Consider the following 14,760-nt stretch of genomic DNA (forward strand, 5'->3'; position numbering starts at 1 on the left):
CTTCTCCTCTGTCTAGTATCTTCTCCTGTCTCATATCTTCTCCTCTGTCTAGTATCTTCTCCTGTCTCATATCTTCTCCTCTGTCTCGTATCTTCTCCTCTGTTTCGTATCTTCTCCTGTCTCATATCTTCTCCTCTGTCTAGTATCTTCTCCTGTCTCGTATCTTCTCCTCTGTCTCGTATCTTCTCCTCTGTCTTGTATCTTCTCCTCTGTCTCATATCTTCTCCTCTGTCTCATATCTTCTCCTCTGTCTCGTATCTTCTCCTCTGTCTCGTATCTTCTCCTGTCTCGTATCTTCTCCTGTGTCTCGTATCTTCTCCTGTGTCTCGTATCTTCTCCTCTGTCTCGTATCTTCTCCTCTGTCTCATATCTTCTCCTCTGTCTCATATCTTCTCCTCTGTCTCATATCTTCTCCTCTGTCTCGTATCTTCTCCTTGGGATTGGAGATTACAGGGCAGAAAGTGTGGGTGAATTGGGGTCACAGGACAGGAAGTGAGGTGGTATTGGGGTCACAGGACAGGAAGTGAGGGGGAATTGGGGTCACAGGACAGGAAGTCAGGAGGAAATGGGGTCACAAGAACAGTAAGTGAGGGGGATTTTGGGTCACAGGACAGTAAGTTAGGGGATACTGGGCTCACAGGACAGGAAGTGAGGGGGAATTGGGGTCACAGGACAGGAAGTGAGGGGGAATTGGGGTCACAGGACAGGAAGTGACCCCAATACCCCCTTGCATCGCTCAGCACTAATCGTTATGCTTTCAGAAATGTAACCTGAAAACATTATCACTGATCACTATAGAATATTTATTTATATCCGCTCACTTTTATTGGTAAAATTATTCAGAAATCCAAGCCATGGTTGGGTGTAGTAAGATGGCCGCCGCTGCTGTTCTGTCAGATTACCGCAACCCTTCAGATCAGGAAGTGTTTGGAACGCACGGTGGAACGCAGTACGCATGCGCAGTAAAGATCGATCGGACGAGTGGGCGGGGCCCGGATCAAATCCCGGAGAGTGACCACTCCCTCAGGGGGCGGGGCTTCATGCCTCTCTCGCTGCGCCGTGCGTGCGGGTGCTCGGGGTGGGTCACGTGTCTCTGTGCGCGCTCCCGCCTACCTCATCCATCCGGGAAGAGATGAGGAGATCGGCCGGTGTGTGTCCGACAGTGCGAGCGGGTGAGACACCCGAAACTCCCCTCCCCCCTCTATATCACCCCTCCCCCTCCATATCACCCCTCCTCCTCCATATCACCCCTCCCCCCTCTATATAACCCCTCCTCCACCAATCATAACCACCATTCTATATCACCACTCCTCCTCCATATCACCCCTCCCCCCAACATATCACCCCTCCTCCCCTCTATATTACCCCTACCCCACCAATCATAACCACCCCTCCCCCCAACATATCACCCCTCCCCCCAACATATCACCCCTCCTCCCAACATATCACCCCTCCCCCCAACATATCACCCCTCCCCCCAACATATCACCCCTCCCCCTCTATATTACCCCTCCCCCCCTCTATATCACCCCTCCCCCACCAACCATAACCCCTATTATATCCACCCCTCCCCCAGTTATACATCTATATCACCCCTCCCACTGTACTCATCATTGGGGGAGGGGACAGCCAGGTATGACATCACTGGGGGAGGGGACAGCCAGGCATGACATCACTGGGGGTGGGGACAGTCAGGTATGACATCACTGGGGGAGGGGACAGCCAGGTGTGACATCACTGGGGGAGGGGACAGCCAGGTATGACATCACTGGGGGTGGGGACAGCCAGGCATGACATCACTGGGGGTGGGGACAGCCAGGTATGACATCACTGGGGGTGGGGACAGCCAGGTATGACATCACTGGGGGAGGGGACAGCCAGGCATGACATCACTGGGGGAGGGGACAGCCAGGCATGACATCACTGGGGGAGGGGACAGTCAGGTATGACATCACTGGGGGTGGGGACAGCCAGGTATGACATCACTGGGGGAGGGGACAGCCAGGTGTGACATCACTGGGGGAGGGGACAGCCAGGTGTGACATCACTGGGGGAGGGGACAGCCAGGTGTGACATCACTGGGGGAGGGGACAGTTAAGTGTGACATCACTGGGGGAGGGGACAGCCAGGTATGACATCACTGGGGGAGGGGACAGCCAGGTATGACATCACTGGGGGAGGGGACAGCCAGGCATGACATCACTGGGGGAGGGGACAGCCAGGCATGACATCACTGGGGGAGGGGACAGTCAGGTATGACATCACTGGGGGAGGGGACAGCCAGGCATGACATCACTGGGGGAGGGGACAGCCAGGCATGACATCACTGGGGGAGGGGACAGTCAGGTATGACATCACTGGGGGTGGGGACAGCCAGGTATGACATCACTGGGGGAGGGGACAGCCAGGTGTGACATCACTGGGGGAGGGGACAGCCAGGTGTGACATCACTGGGGGAGGGGACAGCCAGGTGTGACATCACTGGGGGAGGGGACAGTTAAGTGTGACATCACTGGGGGAGGGGACAGCCAGGTATGACATCACTGGGGGAGGGGACAGCCAGGCATGACATCACTGGGGGAGGGGACAGTCAGGTATGACATCACTGGAGGAGGGGACAATCAGGTATGACATCACTGGGGGAGGGGACAGTCAGGCATGACATCACTGGGGGAGGGGACAGTCAGGTATGACATCACTGGGGGAGGGGACAGCCAGGTATGACATCACTGGGGGAGGGGACAGTCAGGCATGACATCACTGGGGGAGGGGACAGTCAGGCATGACATCACTGGGGGAGGGGACAGTCAGGCATGACATCACTGGGGGTGGGGACAGTCAGGTATGACATCACTGGGGGAGGGGACAGTCAGGTATGACATCACTGGGGGAGGGGACAGCCAGGTATGACATCACTGGGGAGGGGACAGTCAGGTATGACATCACTGGGGGAGGGGTATGATGATTGATGATATATTTTGCCCCCCCAGTGGTAATCTTCCCCCGGAGGACAGGACTCTGTGGATGACCAGAGGACACAGACAGATGGCCCCCAGTCCTCAGGGGCCCCGGCCCGGCCCAGAAGATATGGAGCACTGGGACCCGGGGAAGCCTCCCCTCCCCCAGAAGAAGAGGAGTTGGTACCTGGCCTGGAAATACAAGCTGACCAATCAGAGGGCGGTGCGGAGGATGTGCCAGGTAACCATTGAGACCGGAGGGAGGGGCATGCCAGGGGTTTAGTTCCATTCTGCAGCGGGATTGGTGGAGAGGGGTGCAGTGACCCCGGGGAAGTCCAAATAATGGGGAGCCCCATAGAAAGTCCAGAACCTTCTACTGATCTTCACAGTCTTTACACAGGAAAAGGAGGGGTACACTGACCATGACTGTATGGGGTACACTGACCATGACTGTATGGGGGTACACTGCCCATGACTGTATGGGGTACACTGACCATGACTGTATGGGGGTACACTGACCATGACTGTATGGGGTACACTGACCATGACTGTATGGGGTACACTGACCATGACTGTATGGGGGTACACTGACCATGACTGTATGGGGTACACTGACCATGACTGTATGGGGTACACTGACCATGACTGTATGGGGTACACTGACCATGACTGTATGGGGGTACACTGACCATGACTGTATGGGGTACACTGACCATGACTGTATGGGGGTACACTGACCATGACTGTATGGGGTACACTGACCATGACTGTATGGAGTACACTGACCATGACTGTATGGAGTACACTGACCATGACTGTATGGGGGGTACACTGACCATGGCTGTATGGGGTACACTGACCATGACTGTATGGTGTACACTGACCATGATTGTATGGGGGTACACTGACCATGACTGTATGGGGGTACACTGACCATGACTGTATGGTGTACACTGACCATGATTGTATGGGGGTACACTGACCATGACTGTATGGGGTACACTGACCATGACTGTATGGAGTACACTGACCATGACTGTATGGGGTACACTGACCATGACTGTATGGAGTACACTGACCATGACTGTATGGGGTACACTGACCATGACTGTATGGAGTACACTGACCATGACTGTATGGAGTACACTGACCATGACTATATGGAGTACACTGACCATGACTGTATGGGGTACACTGACCATGGCTGTATGGGGTACACTGACCATGACTGTATGGGGGTACACTGACCATGACTGTATGGGGGTACACTGACCATGATTGTATGGGGTACACTGACCATGACTGTATGGGGTACACTGACCATGGATGTATGGGGTACACTGACCATGACTGTATGGAGTACACTGACCATGACTGTATGGGGTACACTGACCATGGCTGTATGGGGTACACTGACCATGACTGTATGGGGTACACTGACCATGGCTGTATGGGGTACACTGACCATGACTGTATGGGGGTACACTGACCATGATTGTATGGAGTACACTGACCATGACTGTATGGAGTACACTGACCATGACTGTATGGGGGTACACTGACCATGACTGTATGGGGGTACACTGACCATGACTGTATGGGGTACACTGACCATGACTGTATGGAGTACACTGACCATGACTGTATGGAGTACACTGACCATGACTGTATGGGGTACACTGACCATGACTGTATGGGGTACACTGACCATGACTGTATGGGGTACACTGACCATGACTGTATGGGGGTACACTGACCATGACTGTATGGAGTACACTGACCATGACTGTATGGGGTACACTGACCATGACTGTATGGGGTACACTGACCATGACTGTATGGGGGTACACTGACCATGACTGTATGGAGTACACTGACCATGACTGTATGGGGTACACTGACCATGACTGTATGGAGTACACTGACCATGACTGTATGGGGTACACTGACCATGACTGTATGGGGTACACTGACCATGACTGTATGGAGTACACTGACCATGACTGTATGGGGTACACTGACCATGACTGTATGGGGTACACTGACCATGACTGTATGGAGTACACTGACCATGACTGTATGGAGTACACTGACCATGACTGTATGGGGGTACACTGACCATGACTGTATGGGGTACACTGACCATGACTGTATGGAGTACACTGACCATGACTGTATGGGGTACACTGACCATGACTGTATGGTGTACACTGACCATGACTGTATGGGGTACACTGACCATGACTGTATGGGGTACACTGACCATGACTGTATGGGGTACACTGACCATGATTGTATGGTTAGTAGTAATACACAGGACTTGCCACTATGGCTTACAGAGGGTGAAATCAGGGAAAGGCTGGATAAAATAACACAAACAAATCACCAGGCCTGGATGGCGTACATCCGAGAGTACTCAAGGAACTCAGTAAGGTTATATCCAGACCACTGTTCCTGATCTTTGCTGACAGTATTAGGACAGGAAATGTACCAGGGGATTGGAGGAAAGCCAACGTGATTCCGATATTCAAAAAGGGTCAGAGGCATATCCCGGGAAATTATAGGCCTGTCAGTCTGACATCAATAGTATGTAAACTTCTGGAGGGGAAGATAAGGGACTATATCGTAGAGTTTGCTAAAGACAACAACATCATCAGCAGTAATCAGCAGTCCCCCATCTGGAGCTCCGCCTCCCTGCCATCAGCAGTAGCAGTCACCCATCTGGAGCTCCGCCTCCCCACCATCAGCAGTCACCCATCTGGAGCTCCGCCTCCCCACCATCAGCAGTCTCCCATCTGGAGCTCCGCCATCTGCAGTCCCCCATTGTCTCCACAGACACCCAGTGACACCATAAGGCCCCTCCCACCAGCCATGATCTGCCTGCATTGCATAGGGAAGCACAGATGACATCACATGTAATGCAGTTGGAAGTAATTTATGTAATAATGTTATTAGCATGTTGATGGGGGGGGGGGGGGGGTGATAGAAGCAGATTAAACCTCCTCTTTGATGTTCCATATTTTTCTGGAAGTGTTGGTTGGTCGGTGTGATGTCACAGCAGCACCATTTATTGTTAAAAAATTGTGATCTTGATTCATCACAGAGGCTATGTTATACTGCTATATAGGATCGCATGTCTCTGTGATGACTTCACAAGCCACGCCCCCTGACAGTTAGAATCACGCCCCTAGGGACACACTTAACCCCTTGATCACCAGTAAAGTTAACCCCTTCCCTGCCAGTGTCATTAGTACAGTAACAGTGCATATGTATAGCACTGATTACTGTAGTAATGTCACTGGTACCCCCAAAAGTGTAAAAACATGTCAGTCAGGGGTCCAATCTGTCTGCTGCAATGTCGCAGTCCCACTAAAAATCGCAGATCGCCACCATTACTATTAAAAATACAATAAAAATGACATAAATCTTTCCCGTAGTTTGTAGACACGATAACTTTTGCACAAACCAATCAAAATACGCTTATTGCAATTTTTTTTATACCAAAAATATGTAACAGAAAACAAATTGGCCTAAAATGTTAAAATATTTAGATTTTTACATTTTTTTTCTGAATTTCATATAAAAAAATGTGAAAAATAACGGAATTTTTGTAAAATCTTACCGTAAAATTCCTTTCTCTGAGTCCTCCGACAGTCGCCGCCCCCTCTCAATTCGTCACCAATTGGTATTGACCTTTGCTCCGTAGGAGTAGCTAGGCAACAAGAATTGTTAATACAAAGCTTTTAGCATAGACACACCCCTAGGGGCTGTCCCCTCAGTCAATACCTCCCTGCACCAGCATTCCCAACTCAGTTTGGTAGCATAGCAGTAAGAGTACACAAAAAAACCCAAAAGAGGGGCGGGGGGCGGCGACTGTCGGAGGACTCAGAGAAAGGAATTTTACGGTAAGATTTTACAAAAATTCAGTTTTCTCTTACGTCCTCCGACAGTCGCCGCCCCCTCTCAATTCGTCACCAATGGGACGTCCCAAAGCAGTGTAGACATGAGGGGTGGGAGACGCAAACGCAGAAAAGGCAATGCAGTACCTACATCAGAGAAAGGAACCTTACCGCAGTAAGAGAACCAACTGGGCAACAGGAAAACGTGCTCAACAGGAGCAACAACCCAGGAAAAAACAAGTAACCCAGGGGTAAAACACCCCAACAACCAAGGGCCCATGAAAACAAGGGTCCCTAGGAAACCGCCGCACTGAGAACCTTACGGCCAAAGGAGGCATCAGCCGACGCCTGAACATCCACCTTATAGAATTTTGAGAAGGTGTGAATGGACGACCAAGTCGCCGCCTTACACACCTGGGCCACAGAAGCCCGATGCCGGAAAGCCCAAGACGTACTCAAAGATCTGGTAGAGTGCGCCTTCACAGGGAAGGGAGGAACCTTCCCCTTCAAGGCATAGGCTTGTTCAATGATCTGTCTGATCCATTTGGCGATAGTCGCAGCCGACGCCGCCATGCCCTTCCGAGGTCCCTCAGGAAGGACAAAGAGAGAATCCGACTTGCGAAAAGATGCAGTGGACGACAGGTAAACTCTGATCGCCCGGACAACATCCAAGGAATGTAAGGCATCCTCCTTCGGATGCTTAGGCTTCGCGCAGAGCGAAGGCAAGACAAATGTCTTCATTCAGGTGAAAGTCCGATATCCTTTTCGGAAGAAAAGATGGGTTAGGTCGCAGGACCACCTTATCCTTGTGAATCACCAGGTAGGGAGAGCTGCAGGACAAAGCCACCAGCTCCGACACCCTGCGAGCCGAAGTGATCGCCACCAAAAAGGCGACCTTCTTGGACAACAGAGACAACGAGATCTCCCTGAGCTTTTCAAAGGGAGCCTGTTGCAACACGGACAGAACCAAGTTCAAGTCCCATGGAGGTATAGGGTCCCTCCTAGGAGGGGCCAAGTGTCGTACCCCTTGAACAAAGGTGCTAACCAATGAATGTGACGCTGAAAGAGAACGGCCAGCGCAGAAATCTGACCCTTAATTGTAGCCAGCGCCAAACGCTGGTCCACTCCAGTTTGGAGGAAAGCCAACACTCTCGACACCGAATATGAGCGAGGGGAATACCCCCTGGACTCACACCAGGCAAAGTATGCTTTCCAAGTACGGTAGTAAATTTTACCCGAAGAGACTTTTCTGGCCTTGATCAAAGTGGGAATGACCTCAGGGGAAAGACCCCTATCCTTCAGGACCTGGCTTTCAACAGCCAAGCCGTTAAAGCCAGCGACTGTAAAGCAGGATGGAAAATCGGCCCTTGAGACAGGAGATCTTCCCGAAGTGGCAGACGCCACGGAGCGTTTACTGCCAGATTTACGAGATCTGTGTACCAGGACCGGCGAGGCCAGTCCGGCACTACCAGAATCACCGTGTGCGGTTCCGAGGCTAACCTGCGAAGAAGCCTGGACAGCAGCTGAATCGGTGGAAAGGCATGCATCAGTATCGTCTGATGTATGTCGCGCGTCCTTGTCATGAACCTTTTCACCTTGTTGTTCAGACGAGACGCGAACAGGTCCACATCTGGGGAACCCCACTTCTCGCACAACATCTGGAAGACACCTGGGTGGAGGGACCATTCTCCCTGGTCCAGGGTCTGGCGACTCAGATAATCCGCCTGCCAGTTCTCCACCCCCGGTATGTGAACTGCCGTTATCGCCGGGACGTGTGTCTCGGCCCAAGACAAAATGTCGGCTACTTCCCGAGCCGCTCGGGCACTCTTGGTGCCCCCTTGGTGGTTGATGTAAGCCACCGCGGTGGCATTGTCTGTCTGAACCCGAACCGGACGGCCCCGAAGCCGGTCCGTCTATCGTAGAAGGCAAAGCTTTATTGCTCTTAATTCCAGAATGTTGATCGGGAGGGAGGACTCCTCCTCTGACCAAGTTCCCTGGGCGGACAGAACGCCCAGAACACCACCCCAGCCCGACAGGCTGGCATCCGTGGTGAGCACCATCCATGACAATGGACGAAAAGACTTGCCCCCCGACACCGCCGGGGATTGGAGCCACCACAGAAGACCCCTCCTGGTGTCTTGGCTCAACGAGATCCGCAGATCCAGGGATTGCGGCCGCCCGTCCCACTCGGTCAGAATCTCCGCCTGGAGACCCCGCGTGTGAAACTGGGCAAAAGGGATCGCCTCGAAAGACGAAACCATTAGACCTAGACATCTCATGCATGTCCGGAGAGACGAGTGTCGGTTGTCCCTGAGGGACCTGACCTCGTCCTGAAGAGTCCGAAGCTTGTCCTCCGGCAGGAAGACCTTCGCTTGGACAGAGTCCAGAATCATTCCCAGGTAGGTAAGGCGAACCGAAGGACACAGAGTCGACTTTCAGAATGTTTATGGTCCAACCGAACTCCTGCAGAGTCCGCATCGTTTTGGACAGGTCGGTCACCAGGCTCTGACTGGCGTTTGACCGTATCAGGATATCGTCCAGATACCCCAAGACAGCAATGCCCTGTGCTCGCAACAGGGCCAGAACCGGCACCAGCACTTTGGTAAAATCCCGCGGAGCCGAAGCGAGACCGAAAGGCAACGCCACGAATTGGTAATGATCCTCCGCAATGGCGAATCGAAGGTACCTCTGGTGACCCTCGAAAATGGGGATGTGTAGGTACGCATCCTTCAGATCGATGGAGGCCATGAATTCCCCCGGACTCAGGGCAGCCACCACTGAGCGCAGGGATTCCATGCGAAACTTGCGAACCCGCACAAAGCGGTTCAGAGCTTTCAAGTCCAGAATCGGACGCACTTTGCCCTCCTTTCTGGGCACAGTGAACAGATTGGAGTACTGAAATCTGTCCTGATGAGGCACCGGGACCACCACCCCCTGGGCCCGCAGGTCCCGCACTGCCAGGTGCAAATCCTGCAAGCGCTCCGGAGACAGCTGAAGATTCGAGGGAAAAAATCTGCCCGCCGGCCGAGAGAGAAATTCGATCTTGTAACCAGATCGAACGATTTCCTGAACCCATCTGTCCCGAACGCGGGCCAGCCAAGGTTGTAGGAAACCGCGCAGACGTCCCCCCACCCCAGAAACGGGTGAGGGCGCCCCTTCAGGCGGAAGTGGTATGGGAAGACGAACCGGACTGGCCGGACTTCTGCTTCCCCGCCCATGGCTTCTTGTGGGAGCCTTGGCCTTTGAAGGGCTTGCCTTTGGACTGCGACCGAAAGGCACGAAAGGACCCCTGAGAGGGCCTAGACGAGGAATTCCGTTTACCACGGAAAGACTTATGCTTGAAAGACTGGGGCAGCAGAGTACTCTTGCCCCCTGTAACCCCTTTTATCAGGGTATCCAAAGCTTCGCCAAAAAGACGAGACCCCGCGTAGGGAAAATCCGCCAGCGTCTTGCGAGATGATTGGTCGACCGACCAATTCTTCAGCCAAATCAGACGACGGTTCAGTACCGCCACGCTAGACAGGCGTGCAGCCAAGGGAGCTAAATTCAAGTCCGCATCACACAAGTACATGACACCCTGATGGATCTGGTCCACCATAGCCAACGTGGTAGGTGGAGCGGAATCAGCCGCCAAGGTGCGCCTGAGCATCTTGGTCCAATTAGCAACAGCCTGCGCCGCCACAATGGAAGCAAAAATAGGCTTCAGCATAGAACCAGCCACCATATAGGCATGACGGGCAAGAGACTCCATTCTCCTGTCCGTAGGGTCCCGGAAAACCAGGGTATCCTCGGAGGGCACCGCAGTAGCTTTGTTCAAAACGGCTACCGCGTGATCGACCGGGGGCGCCACACACCAACGCTCGTCGGTGGCAGGCGCAAATGGATAAAGTAATTTAAACTTATTAGGCACAGTAAAAGGCTTCTTTAAATTGCGCCACTGTTCATTAACCGTATGGTGAAATTTAGCAGGGCAGGGAAAAACCTGCGCTGATTTGTGCGCCCTCTGTGTTCCGAAAGCAGACATCCTAGTAGGAGGAGTAGGCTCATCCTCCAAGTGCAAGGTGTCCTTTATGGAGGCAATCAGCTCATTCATGAGTGCAAGCTCATCAGGCGAGCCAGGGGGAGAAACATCAACCCCCTGCACCTCAGGCTCTCCCTCAGACCCCGCAAGGTCCAAAGATGAGCGGGACCCTGAGAAGGGCACGCCAGCCCCAGCAGCCATATCGCCCTCTGAATCAGAGGAAATAGATAACCTGGCCCTTTTTGCGGATCGTTCAGCCAGCAGCATCTGCACCTGAGACACCAAGGAAGCCACTACAGTGGTTAGATCGGCCCCCTCGGGGAATGCAGCAGCCCCCTGGTCCCCCACTTGGGCGGGGGGAAACTTGCTATCCTGAGAATCCATGCCCCAGTACAGAAAGCTATAAAGGTACTGGCCCTTTAAAAACCACGGCGAGCGCAGCCCACCGCACACTGCTGTATGCACTGACCCCGCAGGGATAGACAAACACCGAGCAAGGAATGACAGGACAGACAGGTAAAAACCTGGAGAGAGCACACCAGACTGCTGCCACCGATCGCTGTTCCCGGGGAAAGAGGAAGTGATGCAATGCTGACTGATAGATATAGCCTATGGAAGGCACCAGCAAAATGGCCGCTCGGCAGAGGAAAAAAGGCTACAATAAAATGGCGCCGCCATGTGCATGGACAGTATCGCCCGCCAAAATGGCGGCGAATGGCGCCAAAACACGGCGCTGCATAGAGACAGGGCAGGTCACAGTATACAGTCAAATAAAATGGCGGACCGCCGCAGCGATCACCGCACACACACATGTCTGCACTCAAACTGCACCCAGAGCATAATAAAACAGCAGAGCAGGATGGCCCCCCCCTCGCAGCCCACAGGCATGCAGCCACACAGGGATCTGACAGGGAGCCCGCAGTTACACAGACATGGAGGGTATACACAGCCACAGACTGACACCCATACAGAAGGTCCCCACACAGAAGGTGCTTACCGTACCAGATGGTGTGGGGAGCCGTCTCCAGCGACAAACCGCTATCAGGGCAGACAGGGAGTGCCGCAGCCAGGACGCTTGTGGACCGCAGTCATGGCGTCCAGTGAGGTAGCCACCTCACAGGCAGCATCCCTGCAGCGAACAGGGATGGGTCGTTCAATGTGCCAGGGTAAAACCTAAGCTGAACGCTCGATGGCAGGCTGGGGATCCATCTGGCTATCAGCCCTGTGATGCAGGGTGGCCAGTCCGAGACCCAGCTCCGCATGATGATTCTTCATCAGAAGATCCCTAAACTAAGGCTGACAAAATAACTGCTAGTAAAGAAAAGAGAAAAATACTTCAAATAAAGGGTAGAAGGCTGAGACTGAGCCCCAGCACAGGAAAGCCAGCTTCTCCTAAGCTAGGCAAAGACAAACTGGGTTGGGAATGCTGGTGCAGGGAGGTATTGACTGAGGGGACAGCCCCTAGGGCTGTGTCTATGTTAAAAGCTTTGTATTAACAATTCTTGTTGCCTAGCTACTCCTATGGAGCAAAGGTCAATACCCATTGGTGACGAATTGAGAGGGGGCGGTGACTGTCGGAGGACATAAGAGAAATTGTTATTTTTTCAAAATTGTCGCTCTTTTTTTGTTTATAGCGCAAAAAGTAAAAATCGCAGAGGTGATGAAATACCACCAAAAGAAAGCTCTGTTTGTGGGAAAAAAAGGACATCAATTTTATTTTGCGTAAAGCGTCGAACGACCGCGCAATTGTCCGTTAAAATCACGCAGTGCCGAATCGCAAAATAGGGCCTGGTCAGGAATGGGGAAATCCTCCGGGGCTTAAGTGGTTAAAGTGGAGTTCCGGCCTCGGAGGTCAATTTGAGCTAAAAATCTCCCCAGGACAGTCAAGGTTAGTACATTCCACAATGAATAGCCTCTGAACTGTCCCGGGTCGCACTTACCTGTAAGGAGAAATACTTACCTTGAAAATTTCTTCTCCAGCGCTGCCATCTCAGGTGTGGACAGCTGAAGCCAGCGCGTCCTCTTCTGCGGTCTCTTCGGTGATGTCGGAGTCCCATAGTGCCCCGATCATCACTTCCGGTGCTGGCGCGGCATCCCTGCACAGCTTCCAGACATGCCCAGAAGCTGTTTAGCAGGGAATGCCGCGCCTGCCCTGGAACTGACGTCGGGGCCTGTGCAGGGCATTGATTCCTGGGAGCGATGATGTTCAGCTCCCAGGAATCATTGCAAACCGGAAGTGACGGCGCGGGCCGCGGCCACAGAGGGAGGAAGTGGAAGGAAGGTGAGTATATTTTCTTCTATAAAAAGGTAAGTGACCAAAAAAAAAAAAATTGGGAGCATCCATTTCTTTTTCAGGTTGCCCTCAGCAAGCGGATGGCCCAAAATCGATTTTGAGGCCGGAACTCCGCTTTAAGAACTAAAACAATGAGGTCTTCTATAGTGAGGTCTGGGGGTGAGAAATGATGTCCCGCACATGTGTGGAAACTTTCATCTTTATGTTCCTGGATGGTATGTCTGTGCAAATCCATCCTCGCTTGTAACTTCTGTCCTGTTTTGCCTATATAACATCCTTTGCTACATCTTCTGCATTGGATGAGGCACAGAACATTACTGGAGGTGTAGTTGTGTGATCCCGTTACTTCTGCATTGGATGAGGCACAGAACATTACTGGTGGTGCCGTTGTGTGATCCCGTTACTTCTGCATTGGATGAGGCACAGAACATTACTGGAGGTGCCGTTGTGTGATCCCATTACTACTTGGAGGAGGCACAGAACATTACTGGAGGTGCAGTTGTGTGATCCCGTTACTTCTGCATTGGAGGAGGCACAGAACATTACTGGAGGTGCCGTTGTGTGATCCCGTTACTTCTGCATTGGAGGAGGCACAGAACATTACTGGAGGTGCAGTTGTGTGATCCCATTACTTCTGCATTGGATGAGGCACATAACATTACTGGAGGTGCATTTGTGTGATTCCGTTACTTCTGCATTGGAGGAGGCACAGAACATTACTGGAGGTGCCGTTGTGTGATCCCGTTACTTCTGCATTGGATGAGGCACAGAACATTACTGGAGGTGCCGTTGTGTGATCCCGTTACTTCTGCATTGGATGAGGCACAGAACATTACTGGAGGTGCAGTTGTGTGATCCCGTTACTTCTGCATTGGAGGAGGCTCAGAACATTACTGGAGGTGCCGTTGTGTGATCCCGTTACTTCTGCATTGGATGAGGCACAGAACATTACTGGAGGTGCCATTGTGTGATCCCGTTACTTCTGCATTGGAGGAGGCACAGAACATTACTGGAGGTGCAGTTGTGTGATCCCGTTACTTCTGCATTGGAGGAGGCACAGAACATTACTGGAGGTGCAGTTGTGTGATCCCGTTACTTCTGCATTGGAGGAGGCACAGAACATTACTGGAGGTGCAGTTGTGTGATCCCGTTACTTCTGCATTGGATGAGGCACAGAACATTACTGGAGGTGCCGTTGTGTGATCCCGTTACTTCTGCATTGGATGAGGCACAGAACATTACTGGAGGTGCCGTTGTGTGATCCCATTACTTCTGCATTGGAGGAGGCACATAACATTACTGGAGGTGCCGTTGTGTGATCCCATTACTTCTGCATTGGATGAGGCACAGAACATTACTGGAGGTGCCGTTGTGTGATCCCGTTACTTCTGCATTGGATGAGGCACAGAACATTACTGGAGGTGCAGTTGTGTGATCCCGTTACTTCTGCATTGGATGAGGCACAGAACATTACTGGAGGTGCCGTTGTGTGATCCCATTACTTCTGCATTGGATGAGGCACAGAACATTACTGGAGGTGCCGTTGTGTGATCCCGTTACTTCTGCATTGGAGGAGGCACAGAACATTAC

The 14,760-nt window shown here is 52.4% G+C and overlaps 1 protein-coding gene across 3 annotated transcripts in view; it reads left to right on the forward strand.

Annotated features, from left to right (window-relative positions):
• Nucleotides 1–1,047: 1,047 nt before the first annotated feature.
• Nucleotides 1,048–14,760, forward strand: part of POMGNT1 (protein O-linked mannose N-acetylglucosaminyltransferase 1 (beta 1,2-)) — a gene marked incomplete at its 3' end in the record, with an annotated part of 59,168 nt that continues 45,455 nt past the window's right edge. For 2 of the 3 annotated variants that reach the window (XM_082276011.1, XM_082276013.1), the window contains exons 1-2: nt 1,048–1,172; nt 2,991–3,198. In XM_082276011.1, coding sequence (XP_082132137.1) covers nt 3,025–3,198 — 174 coding nt within the window. In that variant the 5' untranslated portion in view covers nt 1,048–1,172; nt 2,991–3,024. The remainder of the gene's footprint in view (nt 1,173–2,990; nt 3,199–14,760) is intronic. The other variant, XM_082276012.1, reaches the window with a different exon arrangement.

Source organism: Pelophylax lessonae, assembly GCF_965119305.1.
Source record: "Pelophylax lessonae genome assembly, contig: HAP1_SCAFFOLD_191, whole genome shotgun sequence".
NCBI lineage: Eukaryota > Metazoa > Chordata > Amphibia > Anura > Ranidae > Pelophylax > Pelophylax lessonae.